Source organism: Euprymna scolopes, chromosome 35 (genome assembly GCF_053919585.1).
Source record: "Euprymna scolopes isolate OS-2025 chromosome 35, ASM5391958v1, whole genome shotgun sequence".
Classification (NCBI taxonomy): Eukaryota; Metazoa; Mollusca; class Cephalopoda; order Sepiida; family Sepiolidae; genus Euprymna; species Euprymna scolopes.
This window is the reverse complement of record NC_136516.1, coordinates 43,522,761-43,540,049: the sequence shown is the minus strand read 5'-3', so window position 1 is coordinate 43,540,049 and position 17,289 is coordinate 43,522,761. Positions and strand designations below refer to the sequence as shown.

At 34.9% G+C, this 17,289-nt stretch overlaps 1 protein-coding gene across 2 annotated transcripts in view; it reads right to left on the bottom strand.

Annotated features, from left to right (window-relative positions):
* LOC145259845 (acyl-CoA-binding domain-containing protein 5-like) overlaps nucleotides 1-17,289 on the bottom strand; it is a 63,585-nt gene that overhangs the window by 12,038 nt on the left and 34,258 nt on the right. The window contains exons 3-7 of one of the 2 annotated variants that reach the window (XM_080117684.1): nucleotides 16,937-17,009; nucleotides 14,238-14,400; nucleotides 8,161-8,280; nucleotides 4,310-4,575; nucleotides 2,521-3,013 (exon numbers count right to left, since the gene is read on the bottom strand). In XM_080117684.1, coding sequence (XP_079973810.1) covers nucleotides 2,521-3,013; nucleotides 4,310-4,575; nucleotides 8,161-8,280; nucleotides 14,238-14,400; nucleotides 16,937-17,009 — 1,115 coding nt within the window. The remainder of the gene's footprint in view (nucleotides 1-2,520; nucleotides 3,014-4,309; nucleotides 4,576-8,160; nucleotides 8,281-14,237; nucleotides 14,401-16,936; nucleotides 17,010-17,289) is intronic. The other variant, XM_080117685.1, reaches the window with a different exon arrangement.

Genomic DNA, 17,289 nt, shown 5'->3' with positions numbered 1-17,289 from the left:
GTTAGATAGAAACATTCCCCAGAGTTAGATAGAAACATTCCCCAGAGTTAGATAGAAACATTCCCCAGAGTTAGATAGAAACATTCCCCAGAGTTAGATAGAAACATTCCCCAGAGTTAGATAGAAACATTCCCCAGATTTAGATAGAAACATTCCCCAGAGTTAGATAGAAACATTCCCCAGAGTTAGATAGAAACATTCCCCAGAGTTAGATAGAAACATTCCCCAGAGTTAGATAGAAACATTCCCCAGAGTTAGATAGAAACATTCCCCAGAGTTAGATAGAAACATTCCCCAGAGTTAGATAGAAACATTCCCCAGAGTTAGATAGAAACATTCCCAGAGTAAGATAGAAACTTTCCCCAGAGTTAGATAGAAACATTCCCCAGAGTAAGATAGAAACATTCCCCAGAGTTAGATAGAAACATTCCCCAGAGTTAGATAGAAACATTCCCCAGAGTTAGATAGAAACATTCCCCAGAGTTAGATAGAAACATTCCCCAGAGTTAGATAGAAACATTCCCCAGAGTTAGATAGAAACATTCCCCAGAGTTAGATAGAAACATTCCCCAGAGTTAGATAGAAACATTCCCAGAGTAAGATAGAAACTTTCCCAGAGTTAGATAGAAACATTCCCCAGAGTTAGATAGAAACATTCCCCAGAGTTAGATAGAAACATTCCCCAGAGTTAGATAGAAACATTCCCCAGAGTTAGATAGAAACATTCCCCAGAGTTAGATAGAAACATTCCCCAGAGTTAGATAGAAACATTCCCCAGAGTTAGATAGAAACATTCCCCAGAGTTAGATAGAAACATTCCCCAGAGTTAGATAGAAACATTCCCCAGAGTTAGATAGAAACATTCCCCAGAGTTAGATAGAAACATTCCCCAGAGTTAGATAGAAACATTCCCCAGAGTTAGATAGAAACATTCCCCAGAGTTAGATAGAAACATTCCCCAGAGTTAGATAGAAACATTCCCCAGAGTTAGATAGAAACATTCCCCAGAGTTAGATAGAAACATTCCCCAGAGTTAGATAGAAACATTCCCCAGAGTTAGATAGAAACATTCCCCAGAGTTAGATAGAAACATTCCCAGAGTAAGATAGAAACTTTCCCAGAGTTAGATAGAAACATTCCCCAGAGTTAGATAGAAACATTCCCCAGAGTTAGATAGAAACATTCCCCAGAGTTAGATAGAAACATTCCCCAGAGTTAGATAGAAACATTCCCCAGAGTTAGATAGAAACATTCCCCAGAGTTAGATAGAAACATTCCCCAGAGTTAGATAGAAACATTCCCCAGAGTTAGATAGAAACATTCCCCTAGAGTTAGATAGAAACATTCCCCTAGAGTTAGATAGAAACATTCCCCAGAGTTAGATAGAAACATTCCCCAGAGTTAGATAGAAACATTCCCCAGAGTTAGATAGAAACATTCCCCAGAGTTAGATAGAAACATTCCCCAGAGTTAGATAGAAACATTCCCCAGAGTTAGATAGAAACATTCCCCAGAGTTAGATAGAAACATTCCCCAGAGTTAGATAGAAACATTCCCCAGAGTTAGATAGAAACATTCCCCAGAGTTAGATAGAAACATTCCCCAGAGTTAGATAGAAACATTCCCCTAGAGTTAGATAGAAACATTCCCCAGAGTTAGATAGAAACATTCCCCAGAGTTAGATAGAAACATTCCCCTAGAGTTAGATAGAAACATTCCCCAGAGTTAGATAGAAACATTCCCCAGAGTTAGATAGAAACATTCCCCAGAGTTAGATAGAAACATTCCCCAGAGTTAGATAGAAACATTCCCCAGAGTTAGATAGAAACATTCCCCAGAGTTAGATAGAAACATTCCCCAGAGTTAGATAGAAACATTCCCAGAGTTAGATAGAAACATTCCCCAGAGTTAGATAGAAACATTCCCCAGAGTTAGATAGAAACATTCCCCAGAGTTAGATAGAAACATTCCCCAGAGTTAGATAGAAACATTCCCCTAGAGTTAGATAGAAACATTCCCCAGAGTTAGATAGAAACATTCCCCAGAGTTAGATAGAAACATTCCCCAGAGTTAGATAGAAACATTCCCCAGAGTTAGATAGAAACATTCCCCAGAGTTAGATAGAAACATTCCCCAGAGTTAGATAGAAACATTCCCCAGAGTTAGATAGAAACATTCCCCAGAGTTAGATAGAAACATTCCTCAGAGTTAGATAGAAACATTCCCAGAGTTAGATAGAAACATTCCCAGAGTTCGACACGATACACCTGAAGAAGGTTGGAAGTTGTATCAGGAGAATATCTCTTTTACAACTGACCAATCCTGATCTCAAAAATTCAGAAACATCAGTCATGGAACGTGAGGACTAAAGGACAAAATAATGTAAACAAATTATACGTGGCTGGCAAAAGTAAACACAAGATCAATTTTTTTTACTCTCCTCGATACGTTTATACTAAAAATGGATATTGACGGCAATAGAAATAATGTGTGGCTGTAAAATATGAAGTCATTACTCACCCCTGGGTAGATTTCTGGACGTTGCCCCATATCCACTACTCGTGAGCCTTCTAGATATTTTCCGATTATGCTTTTCATCGCCTTCCTCTCCACCATGAGCTGTGACATCCATTGCGGCATCTGGACTTGTTACAGCTGGCGACGAACACTTGGGATCATCTTGCAGGATCCCGTTCACAGAACATTCGTGGTCCACTTCACTGACCGACTGTCGAGATGGCACGTTGACAAGCATGCTATCTGTTGAGCACTTGCGGTTCGGGACATAAACAAAGGGATGGGTAGATGCATCAAAAACTGGTTCACAGCTCACAGCAGAATTAATTGGAGTCACAACATGTTTGGTTGTAATTCCCGCCAATGCTTGACCGGCTGATTTACGTAATTTAGTCAACATCTTCTTGCTGTTGTTGCTGTTCTGTTTTATGGGAGACAATGTGAACACTTGGTCATTGTCACTGCTGTTGGTGACGCTGGGACTGTCCTCAACAATCTGAAAGTTAAAGGAGATTCCATCAAGGAAAAAAATAAAGATAGTGTTTGGTTTTTAGTTTTTAATATTAGAAAACCAAATGTTATTAACCTTGAGGGCTCAGTTCTTTATGGAGCAAAAAAAAAAAATAAAATAAAGGATATGTTGTTGCCAGTTGTTGGAAGTCTGAAGTCGACATGTATGTGAATGATTTGGTGTGAATTTTAAATAGGAGTTCTGTCGCATCATTGAAAATTAAAATTCCAGACAAAATTCAAGTTCTTAAAACAAAATTTGATGTATAAAGAATGATATAATAAACCAAAACATAATATTTTAATTAATATTCAAAAAATATTTTAATAGTATTTATGAACTGACTGACAAATAAATGATAAGTCAAAAATCTATAATTGTTATATGAATAGATCCACGTAGATCTAAATCCAAAAATCCTTTTAGTCAAATTAAAATTAGAAATAAAAGCATCTTGCTACAAAATTGGCAAGTAAAAAATAGATAGTGTGGATCCGGATTGCTGAAACTTTGGTATACCAAACAGACCGATCTGTCAGTCAGCAAAATCCCACCTCTTAACTGTAGAGGTATCCAAATGCCGAAGAGCTTTCTACTCTAATACCGGGTTCATACAGATTTTTTCAAAGTCCATTTTCAAGGCCTTCCCAAGACAAAATTCAAGTTTTATAAACAAAATTTGACATATAAAGAATATAATAAACCAAAAAATTAATATTCTTATTAATATTAAAAAATATTTTAATAGTATTTTGATTTTCACTTCGGCTACATCCATAAAGTATATGGATAACATCAGATAGTTTTATGATAAAGGGACGTAACTCTGTATCAATAATACCGGAAAAAATATGATGCAATTTCAGAAGAATGTACTTATTATATTTTAATAGTATTTTAATTAATATTAAAAAATATTTAAATAGTATATATTTCGATTTTATTTTTTAATACTCAGCCACAAATTTTTAATGAATATAAAAAGGACGATTTTCAAGGCCTTTTCAAGACATTTGCTATATTTTCAAGGCAATAATAGTTTGGTCACATCTTTGAAAACCTTATTTCATAAAGTTAATTTTAAAATATTAGAAAATCAAATAATGTTACAAGTAATTCTTCTCCTTTATCAGAAAAAAAATAAAAATAAATGCTCACAGAATGCAAGGACTAAAGGACAAAATAAGGGGAGCAGGAGTTATGACGCTGACAAAATTAAACCTAAGGTCTACTTTCTATTCTCTTTTTAGTGTCTAGTAAATGTATAAAGCCAATACTAACCCCTTGTGCCTTGTGTAGATCATCGATGGTATCACAATATTCCACGTCACTGTCCGTATCACTGGTCACTTGAGAAACACGAGGGGCACAAGTAGAAGAAACGGCTGAGGTTTTTAACTCTGGACACCCATTCACTCGGTCGTCTTCAAAACCTCCATTTGCTTCTTCCACCATTTCAATTCCACCATCTTCCTTTGCTGAATCATCATCATCATCATCATCAGTTGAATGATCATCATCATCATCACTACCTGCGGCATTTACACCTAAGTAAAAAAAAAAAAAAAAAACAACTTTGTAAAGAAAGATTCATTCAAACAAAGCATTCTCAATCATTATTTAACTATGGGAGACCATACGTACAATCATTTGTCTTAGAAATATTTTAAAAATGTTGATTTTTTTTTTCTCTTCAGGAAAAAAAAATTGGTTCTTGTCCAGAATTTTTCATATTTAAAAAAAATAAAAATAAAACAAATTTGATAATGTATATACCAGTGACAGAACGAAAATTTTATATTTAAAAAATCATGTAATCAAGTAGTTTTATTTTTAATTTATTGTTAATTTTTTATTTATTGTTAATCATGTAATCAAGTAGTTTTTTTTTGTTTTTAATAAGGAAATCAAGTAGTTTTATTTTTAAATAAGGAAATCAAATTCTGTGTAAACAAGTAAGAACTGCCTCACATCGACATTTTGAAGAAACAAAATTAGATAACTCAACAATTAAAACTCGCAAGATCAACTTTGTAATAATTTTCCATTAAGTGCTTAAAATTTAAAAAAAAATGATTTTCTTTATAAAAATAAAACTACTTGATCAATTTACATGATTTTTGGAACATGAGCTTGTCATTCCATACATAAATTATTCTGTATTTTTTTTTTTATGGGGGAATTCTGGACGATCACCAAAAGATCTATTCTATAAAAACTGATTAAAAAAATGAGTTTAAGTAAAATATTTTCACTGATATTAATGTCATTAAAACCTTAGAAACAGAAATTGATTTACTCAGAGTTAGTATAATAATCTGGAAACCTCCGTTCAGTCTCAAAAGACAATGGATACTGCCTGTACAGAGATTGTTTTAAGATTCTAATGATCACTTTTTGTGCAATCGCTTTTTTCTCTCTTGCACTTGGTTCACCAGGTATATTAGCCAAGTACATCCAAGGATGGAGTACTGCTGCCACATCTGGGCAGAAGCTGCTAAAAACAGCCTATCCTGCCTTGACAGAGTACAAAATAGGCTTTGTGGCTTAGTGGGAGATGCCCTTTTCTCTTCCCACAGGAGAGACGTTGCAAGCCTGTCTTTGTTTTATCGTTACTTCCACGGCACGTGCTCGTCTGAGCTCCAATCTCTGGTCCCCCCACTCTCCAATCTTTTACGATAAACACCCGTCTAGCTGAAACCACTGTCAAAAATTTTCCCCACCCTTTATCTGTGCCAAAACCAAAACGTAGATTCCATGAACAAAGCTTCTTTCTTAGAATTGCACGCCTGTGGAACTCTCTTCCGTTTGCCTGTTTCCCACCTGACTACAACTTGGATGTCTTCAAGTCCAACATAAAAAAATTCCTGATGAACCGCCCCCTTAAGTAAGACAGTTTATCAAATCTCCAATACTAACATACTGTACACGCACTAACCCTTATCCCCGAGTGACTTCCGGGCTTTGATAAGTGGTGACTACCTTGTAAAAAAAAAAAAAGTTTTTAAAATTCTTTTCCAGGAGTCCTGACTCTCCTATAATTACTGAAATTATGAGATCTTTCTAAGATTCCAATTTCTTTTCATATAGATAAAACCTTGGTATTTTGCTATCTTTTCCATCTTAGCTTTGTTTAAACATGCATCATAGGGGACACTAACTTCAACTAAAGTTAGTTTGTTCTCTTTCTTGATTAATAATAGTTGAGTGGATGGTGAATGACTTATTTCCAACTGTTCTTTCTGATATATGTTCCCAGGACTTGCTACTACACTCGATATTCAACTTTTTCTGTTTATGTGGGTATGAACAGTAAAGTATGTGTGTATTTTCTCCCACAAGTTATTTTAGGTAATGCCTATTTTAGATGGAGAGCAAGTATGTTGTTCAAACTGTTATGCGTCAAATTTTATTGCAATTACAATTTGATACAAGAGCATACTGCGATAATTTCTTTTCTTAATATATTGTGAGAATCGGCTTTAAGCAGATTAGCACCAAGTCTTGAACAGTCTTTTTATTGCTTATTTGGAGTTAAGCTTATTTTCAAAACAAAAGTACAGAAAAATCAAAAAATAAAAACATTTTATGCTGTATATATTCATCACCGAACGAAAATGTCATATTCCCAAAATCATGTGAACTTATCAAGTTTTTTTTTTTGTTTTTTTTTTAGTTAAAAAAGAATTTTAAAAAAATCAAATTTTATTACCAAACGAGGATATTTTTTGAATGGCCATGTTTTATAAATAAGGAGGCAATTCAATTCAAACTATTGAGATCAAAATGAGCTGTGTAATAGCTACAATTTACTATAAAAATCATTAAAAAATCATTTTCTATACAAAAAAAAAATACTTGATCAATTTACATGATTTTTGGAATATGACATCTACGTTACGTGAGGAGTACATACATCAAATATTTTTCTGCAATTTAAATTTTTAAAATAAGTAGTGTTTCTTTTATTGGTTTGTTGAAAAATATTTCTCCTTTTTACAATATTTAAATGTGTAGCCAATTGTTTTTACTATAATATGCAACTCGTTTTTGTTGTTTTATTTTATGATATACTAGCAGTTCAGCCCGGCTTTGCTCAGGCCCTATGTACTGTTCATAACTTGTCCTACGTGTGAATACACTTTATGTAAGATTTCAAATGTTTACACCAAAATTTGTCTGAGTAATTTTGTAGAGATCACAGAGGAAAATTTTTTTAAACTTTAACCCCAATTTTGACTCCTTAACATTTATTATTTTGGTCTCAAATCAAAATACTAAGTTTTACCCCTGTCCAAGTTACCTAGATCTAAAATTTCAAGTCTTTAGACCCAAACTTGGCAGAGGAATTTGGTAGAATCTGCAAAGGTGAACTCTTTCAACTTTGACCTTTTGGCAGTCAAATTTTCGCCCAAAAACTGATTAAAATGCTTGCTGCATGTCTGAAGACCCATTATGTATAAATTTCAAATGTTTAGACCCAAAATTGGCTGAGTAGTTTGCTAACCACCACAAAAGTTAAATCTTTTGGACTTTTACCCCTTGGCAGCTCAAATTTTCAACCTTAGCCGATTAAAAAACTTACCCTATATCTCCGAATACCTTTTATGTAAAATTTCCAATGTTTAGACCAGAAATTGCCTGAGTAATTTGGTAGAGACCACAGAGGTCAAATTTTTTTAAACTTTGACCCAAGTTTTGACCCCTTAACATTTATTTTTGGGACTCAAATCAAATTAAAAAGTTTGATCCATGTCCAAGTAACCTACATTTAAAATTTCAAGTGCTTCAACCCAAAATTGGTGGAGGAGTTTGGTAGAGTTATCAAAGGTCAAATCGTTGAACTTTGACCTCTTGACAGCCAAATTTCTGTCCGAAAATCAATGAAAAAAATTTCGCCAAATCTCAATACTCCTTATGTCAAATCTCGAGTCTCTAGACCGAAAATTGACAGACTTATTTGGTAGGGAAATGTACACAGACACACAGACATTTTCACTTTTATAGATATATATATTTATAGCGTTCACACAGAAATCTAATAAAAAGTTTATTACCCACTTGCTCTGCAGGTATAAGATAAAAGGGAGACTACTCACCTGTCTTAGTATAAAAAGGGAGATAACTCTCACCTGGTTTAGTGATGGGTATTACTTCATCAATATTAATATTAGCACAATTTTTATTGACATCCATCGATGGATCCGAGCAGGGAAGAAGGGCAAGGGCAGAAGGGTTTAAGTTTCCATTGACTGGAAAACAAAATTATTATCGTAAGTCAAAAATTCATCCGCAGAATTTCATTTCATGCAGAGTTATTTAATTAAGTTATTTAATTAAGATTATTTAATTAACCACCCACCCTCACCACCATCCAACAGTTTCCTCATTGAAAGAATTAAAAAAATAAAATTCAATTTAATATTTGTTTAGTTCCATAAACAAAATTTTTTTTTTTAATTTAATAAATTTACGTCTTTAATAATGACATTGGGTAATTTATAAAGATCGCGGCCATGGAAGAATGCAAAAAAAAAAAAAATCCATTGAAGAGTTAATAGTTTTATGGTGGTGTTTTTGTTAAATATTAATTTATATTTTTAATAATGAATACTATTAAATAAGAAATGACATTGAGTTAAAATATAAGTGCTGTTAGATCAACATGACGTCAGGTCAAATTCGATGGCCATTATGTTTTGCTTCAGCTTATTCATATAATGTAGACATTTTCTCAATTTTAGACGCATATCTCATTAGCAATAATATTGGGTGCTTACTTAGAATCCCAGTTAATTAAAAAACAATACAGAAAAATCCTTGGCATGAAACAAAAGATGTCATATTCCAAACATCATATAAATTAATCAAGTAATTATATATCTTGCAATCATGAAGGGAAGATTTATTATTCATAATTAAAAGTAAAATACGTAAAAACTTTTCTTTTTTTTTTCTTTTTTTAAGTGGGGGAAGAAGAGAAAAGAAAAATAAGGGGGGGGGGGGGGTCAGTTGACCGGTTTCGCTTTCGCTTTCTTAAAGCTGTATTGAGGGATTTAAAAAGGAAAAAAAAAATCAAAAATATGTACATTATTAAAATAAAGTTACATTGCATTCCATTCATGGGTGAAAAAAAAAAAAAAAAAAAAAAAAAAAAAAAAACAGGGAAGTGATTAAAATAAAGCAACGTTATATTTTTGAAGATCGTAGATGTTAATCTGCTCAAACCGAAGACATTCTGTTTACAGAGAGAAGGCCTCCTCAACCAAACGTGAATAGTCTGCAAGATCTTTAGATGGAATACAGAGTGAGCACGACTCAGAATTGAAAAAAGAATTTGTGTTGAAGTTCGCTGCATATGACAGGTTTTTAATGAGATGGTCAGTTATTGAAGAACCGTATGTATTGGAAAGTAAGTTTGTTGCTCGGTATGTTCCATTTTTGATTTTGCTAGGTACGTGCTGTTGGACTTTCCCACCCAATTTTAATGTTGTTCAAACCACATAGTTGACACCGCAACTACACTTATTATTCTAAATTACATTATTATGATGATGTGGATTGGTTGATTGTTTTTGTTTTAGGGCATATCAACCTTTTTTGGGTTATTTAATGCCGAATCCAAAGATTTAAGAAAAATTTTTTTAATAGAATATATTTGTTGTTTTCACGTCGGTTTCTATTTAACCCATAGTTGGGACCCTAACAAGTACTACCACTCCGGGTCAGAGTGGACCTGGGAGCAATGGTAATTAAAGGGTGGCTCCACACTCCCCAAAGCCCACAAGCTGGGGCCTCACCACTGGATATAGTTTAAGGTCATATCCAGGACCCCCATTGAGGGACTTTTACCCTCTGCAGGGGAGGCAGTCGGCGTATTCTAATGCCCCACTGACAGGGCCATGATGATGTGGAAGGTAGAAGATCTTTTCGAGAGGATGGCATTAAGATTTTTGTAGAGAACACAACACGCACATTTGAAGCAAAATGACATTTTTTAACCATTCAGCTGATTTGGTTAGCAAATTTCTCATTTACTGTTCCCAACCACAGTAAACGAAGATATATTGAACATTTAGCAACCGTTTGAATTTTAGTTTAAAAAAACTTAGTTATTTTTCTTTGCCTAACTGACCCAATCATATCAAGAGGGTACCCATTCTTGGATAGGGTATCAGTAATTATTTTAAATTCCTCATCCAATTTTGATTTTGAACAAAGCATCAGGGCACAATGTGTTAGGGTCCAAATTAAATTGATCTTACATTTTTTGGGGCAAAATGAATCCCAGCCTTCCGTAAATGTGGATTTACTGTATAAGGTAACTAGATGGTGTTTTTGTTACCAATATATTAAAGGGGAGTTACACTCTCCTTCATAAGTGTACTTTAACGTGGGATGCATTTTATTGAGTAGGGAGAAAAAATTATTTGCCTCTGTTTGGTTATTGAAGAGACAAAATGTATTGTCCAAATATCGAAAATAGACTAATGGTTTCATGGGTCCAGAAAGTAATGGTTATTCATGGAAACCCACAAAAATATTTGCCATTATCAATCCCAGGACTGAGCCCACGGATACACTTTCTATCTGCCAATACATTACATCATTGAAACTGAATTTAACAGATGTAGTGGCAAATTTCATCATTTCAACAAATATACTTTCAGAAATGGGAGGAGGCAATATCTGGCTCCGATATAAAAAAAAAATCTGTACAGATATCTATAGTCTTTTAACTCTGGACACAAGTAAACAGGTTGCTAGTGCCATAAGAACACAAATTTATTAACAACTTTAGACCTTTTTTTTTTTACATGGAGGTCACCACTTATCAAGGCCCGAAGGCCACTCAGGGATAAGGGTTATTGCGTGTACAGTAATCAATGAGATAGTATTGTAGTAATCATTAGTATTGGGGGTTTTGATAGAGTGTTTTACTTAAGGGGGCGGTTTGTCAGGAGCGTGTTTATGTTGGACTTGAAGACATCCAAGTTGTAGTCAGGTGGGAAACAGGCAAGCGGCAGAGAGTTCCACTGGCGTGCAGTTCTAAGAAAGAAGCTTTGCTCATGGAATCTACGTTTGGATTTAGGCACAGATAAAGAGTGGGGAAAATCATTGACAGTAGTTTCAGCCAGACGGGTGTTTCTCGTGAAAGATTGGCGAGGGGGGACGAGAGATTGGAACTCAGACGAGCACCTGCCATGGAAATAACGATAAAACAAAGACAGGCTCGCAACGTCTTTTCTGTGGGAGAAAGGTTGCAGGGAAGAGAAAAGGGCATCCCCCACTAAACCACGAAGTCTATTTTGTACTCTGTCAAGGCAGGATAGACTGTCTTTAGCAGCTCCTGCCCAGATGTGGCAGCAGTACTCCATCCTTGGACGTACTTGACTTTTATACAGATAGAGAATTGCATTAGTAGTGAGATATCTTCTGGAGCAGTAGAAGGATCCCACCATTTCCCCAGCGTCCCTGGCAACAGATTTGATAAAATGAATCTTAAAGGAAATATTTACTGTAATGTTCTAATACAGGTTGTAAAATATTTAAGATCCATTTTGCAACCTTATGCTGTGTTGACGCTACTATAGATAAAATGCGCCTTAAAGGGATACCTTTGTGTGAATCATATAACCTAGGATGGATCGATCCTGAGGGTCTAATCTCATTAGCTATGCTAGAAGGAAGTACACCACTTTTAATCCACTTGACTCATTTTTTTTTAGAATTCGGTTTCTTAAGAGCTTGTGGAATCAGGAGTTGAGACCAGACCCAATTTTACAAATTTCTCCGTGTCATTCAGTATGACAGACATTTTTTGACATAATCATCATGACTTAGTACCTAACCTCTGATCCTTTATCCAGTCTAGTAATGACTAACAATTATTTTTCATAGAGTTTTAATAACAACATAATGCTCTTTGTGTCATTTAAACTCTGAATGGGATATTGGTATACTTGCATAGCTGTGAGCAAGGCCGTTTTTTTTGGGGTTTTTTTTTTTTTTTTTACTCATGTTCACCCATAACAAAGCATATCGCCACTTGGATGCAAGGGGCCACTATTTGGGGCTATGTGTAGGAAAGATTAACAAGATATTTATTTATGTAACATTTAAACTTTTGCATATCAGTACACCCAGGAAAGCAGACAGCAGGAAGGGAATTCCAAAGTCCAAAGAATAGTGTTCGTTTATAAAGCAAATAACTAGCTTCTGGAATATAGGAATTATCAGAGCACAGCTAAGCAGAATTTGGAGAGGGAGAATTTATTATTTATGAATCAGATATTGGAAAGATTATGTTATGCCTACGTATCAATGAGCCAGTTACGATAGGTGTAATCACAGTATCTGTGGAATATGTAGAATTGGTCCCGGTGACAACTGGTAGTGATGGTAGGACTAAATATTTAGAGAGAAAAATAGGGACTTCTTCCTCTAAAGATGTTGCGATTGTGATGGTATTGCTCATCGGATGCAATTTAGCATTTTATTATCACGTATGAATTTGTCTATAATGGTGTGCAAAAGCTATATAAGGCTAGATGTATTTATTGGATTTGTATGTGGCATCTGTTGTTGAAAACCTACGATACTTTGGTCCAGAGGAGTATTTCTTTAGTCATTTTATTATAAAAGGATATATATATATATATATATATATATATATATATATATATATTTAAACAAACATTAAAGACAACAGAGAGCTTCCGTTTGGTCAGACCTTTTTTATTTCTTCAATTTTTATCAAGAACTTTTTCGTGTATGGATTGAAAGAATTATGTAAACACACACACACATATATATATATATATATATATATATATATATATATATATATATATATATATATATATAGAGAGAGAGAGAGAGAGAGAGAGAGAGGAGCAAACCAAGTTATGTGTTCAATGTTTCGTCTTTATTGTAAGACCTCTTAATAAAAACAAAACATTGATGAATACATTACTTGGTTTGTTCCTTTTTTATCTCTATATCTAGTAGGAATACTATTTCCATTATATATATATATCTATATATATATATATATATATGAGAGAGAGATAAATAGAGATACATTTATATATTTTAATATAGATTTTAATACTTCATATTAAACTCTTTTCATTCACCTCAAACGAGACATAAGTGGCTACTGTGATTGGGGCCAGACTTATAGGTGAAGAATTGTGAAGTTATTTGTTCACATTACACTTAAATTTCTACATATCGATAAAGTCGGGAAAAGGCAAGCAGTCCCAGGAAAGAAGTTATTAGATTAGAAATTTTTCCGACATCCAGAAATCTTTATAATGAAAGCCTGGAAATTTGTTGCTAGTCGGATTGATCACATACAAGTACAGTAAGTTGATCAGAGCATGTTCCGTAGAAGCACTTGTAAAATAAGCACAGGGAAGCAATTCTGCAGTGATAGGACAGGGGCAGGAGCTTGGTAGACAGTGTTGGACTTATTAGGTTAGAGACTCTTCTTTGTACTCGGTCCAAGAAAGAGATGCTAGTGGTTAGTGTAGCAACTCGGATGTGGCGGCAATACTCCATGCATGAGTGAATGGTGGCCATGTAGAGGTACAGGATACTGTCAGGTGTGAGTAGTTTTCTAGCATAATAGAGGGAGCCCACCTTCTTTGCAGACTTGGCAGTATTTTCTATGCATATACTAAAATTTATCTTGCCTGTGAATGTTACACACAAAAGTTTAACTTCTAAGCTCTCGGAAAGAGTGCTATTGGTGTTTGGAAATTTGGGGGGGGGGGGGGGTAATGGCATATCAACAGTTTTTGGATGATTTAATGACAACTCCAGTAATTTGAAGATGTAAAATGCTTCAAGCATTTTACATCTCCAAATATTTAGCCATGATGTTTGGTTTGATTGTTTTATAGAAAGAAAATTGTTTTTGTTTTTGACTTTTCAGAATATGATTGAGTTTTTTTGCAAATGGAAAAAAAAAACAAAAAAACAATAACATCAATGTTTGGTGCATTTTTGATAAGTATGCCAGTATCTCCAGGGAGCCTGATCTGGTAACACCAGGTGCCCTAACAAGTATTACCACTCTGGGCCAAAGTAGACTAAAGGACAACTTTACATTCCCCACAGCTGCCAAATGGAACCTCACCACTAAATGCCTTTTAAAGTCATACTTAGAATAAATTTGGGTTTCTTAACCTTGGTTACTTACCCTTTCTGTTATCGGAATGGTCAAATACATCTCCGTTAGGAATGTCTCCATTTTGACAGGAAAATTTTTCTGAGAAGGTTTTGTCATCAACCAGTTCGTAGAAACTGCCCAGTTTTTCCACAAATTCGGCCACTAATTGGGTCTGCGGCATTGCTTCGACAATCTAAATTAAAAAGAAAGTGGAAAAAAATCAGCTTTTTGGAAAAAAAAAAAGTTGAAATAAAAATTAACCCCCCTTTGTATGAAAAGGGCAAGGTAATTTTGTGATATGTTACTATTTGCGACCTGACAGTTACGTAAGCACCATTTGTTTCACTTGAAATTCAATATTTTTTTTGTTTCTATAGTACAGAAGTGCCACATTTTATTCGGTGTCATTAATAGTTTGTTTTTTTTTTGGTGCTTTTATAGTATTGGGCACAAGTTAAAATTGCATTCCAAGTAAAAACTATGATACGTATCAAAGAAAAATAATTAACCCCACCAAAACTTAGGAAAAGTTCAGTAGAAGTTTAATCTTCTACATATATATAAAGGGCAAAATGTGTGTGTGTGTTTGTATGTCTCGCAAAACTTGTGACAGACGCGTCGAAACATGACGAAACCTCAATCTTTCAGACAACAAATATTGAAAAATTGGCCAAAAAATACATTCCTTCACCCTCAACTCGTCAGTTTTCTACAAGGGGGGGGGGTCGCTATTTTCGCAAGTCATTGTCTCCTTTCGACTGACTAGCCTTAACTTCAATGTTTGCAACATCCGGTTTTGCCACGGAGATATTGGCTAAGACGTTACATTTTTTTTTTTATAATCTTCCTTTACTCCTTCGCATTATGGGTTCGAACCAGCCTGCCTACTACCACTTTTTTTTTTTTTAACACGTCTTTCTTTCAAACTGTCTACTATTGTTTTGAGTCCCCCTCCCCTGCTACTAGCACTTTTTTTCGGGGTTCCTTACTACACCACTTTGACACACCCGGGCAACGCTGGGTACCCCAGCTAGTTAAACATAAAAATCAGTTTGCCGATATGCCATTCATTATTACTTGGTTAAATGACAGGCCGGCTTATCTCCCCTTGCTTTACAGGCTTTTCCCTTTTATCAATGGTGGATTGGCAAAATATAATAAAACAGGTTTTTTGGGGGTTTTTTTTTATTATTAAAATTCCACTTGATAATTTTTCCTAATTTTTGCTGTAAATACCTATTTTTGATGGGTATGCAAGTATATAAAACAGTTTTTATGTTAATTTATTTGGAACTGTGATTTTCAGTTGTGCCCAATACTCTCTATCTATAAAAGTGAAATTGTTTCTGTGTGTGTGTGTGTGTGTCTATATATTTCCCTACCAATGTACTCTGTCAATTTTCAGTCTACAGACTCAAGATTTGTTATAAGGGGTATTGAGATTTGGGAAAATCTTTTTAATCGGTATTTGGCCAGAAATTTGGCTGTCAAGGGGTCAAAGTTCAACAATTTGACCTTTGAAAACTCTACCAAACTCCTCCACCAATTTTGGGTCTAAACAATTGAAATTTTAGATATAGGTCACTTGGACATGAGTTAAACTTTTGATATATATAAAGTTATGAACAGTACATAGGGTATGAGCAAAGCTGGGCTGAACTGCTTGCACAGTGTTTTTTTCCAATCTATTTCAAGTTAGGCTATATTTTAGTTCCATCTTAAACAAAATAAGGCAACTAAGGGAGGCCCAAGGATTTGATAAGCTCCTGGGTTTGACCTTTACACCTGATCTTAAATGGAACACATACATCAAGTCTGTGGCCAAGGTCGCTGGGAAAATGGTGGGATCCTTCTACCGCTCCAGAAGATATCTCACTAATGATGCAATTCTCTATCTATATAAGAGCCAAGTACGTCCAAAGATGGAGTACTGCTGCCACATCTGGGTGAGGGCTGCAGAAAACAGCCTATCCTGCCTTGACAGAGTACAAAATAGACTCCGTGGCTTGGTGGGGGATGCCCTTTTCTCTACCCTGCAACCTCTTTCTCACAAAAGAGACGTAGCGAGCCTGTCATTGTTATATCGTTATTTCCATGGCAGGTGCTCGTCTGAGCTCCATTCTCTGGTCCCCCTTCGCCAATCTTTCTCAAAAAACACCCGACTAGCTGAAACCACCGTCAATAATTTTCCCCACTCCCTATCTGTGCCTAAATCAAAACAGATACCATGAACAAAGCTTCTTTCTAAGAACTGCACGCCTGTGGAACTCTGTTCTGCTTGCCTGTTTTCCTCCCGACTTCAACCTGGATGTCTTCAAGTCCAACACAAACAAATTCCTGATGAACCGCCCCCCCAAGTAATGACACCTTACCAATTCTCCAATACTATTGCTACACTATCCCTTTGATTACTGTACACACAATAACCCTTATCCCTGAGTGGCCATTGGGCCTTGATAAGTGGTGAATTCCATGTAAAAAAAAAAAAAAAAAAAAAAAAACTCCTCAATAACGTTTGCAGTTGTCGTTGATTTTAGTAAAAAAAAATAAACATCAATTTACGTGATTTTTTAAAATATGACATTTGTTTAGTGATAGGTACACCATAAAGATTACTCTGTATTTTTGTTTTTTTAATAGGTTGAACTTTAGACTTGCACCTACTATTTTTATTTGAGATACCTACTTCAAGCAGTTTCAAGTGAGAATAAGAAAAATTAAAAGCTAACCGTTTTTAGTTGATCTACATAAGAACACATAGCTTCTTCTCGCGACATGCTGCCAAGTTTGCTCCAGGCTTCCCTAAAAAAGAAAAAAATATATATATATATTTTCAAAAGCAACATAATACAAAGCCACAACAATTATGTATTTTGAAAAATTTTAAATATTTTCAAATCATATTCTAAATAAGGAGTACACAAAATGATATCCAAGATGTTTACAGCTGTTTCCAAACAATGTTTATTTTCAGTTATACAATACTAGCAGGGGTACCCGGTGTTGCCCTGGTGTTTGGAGGTGTAAAAAAAAAAAAAAAAAAGTGTTACTAGGGAGGGAGGCTCGAACCCACGAGGAACCC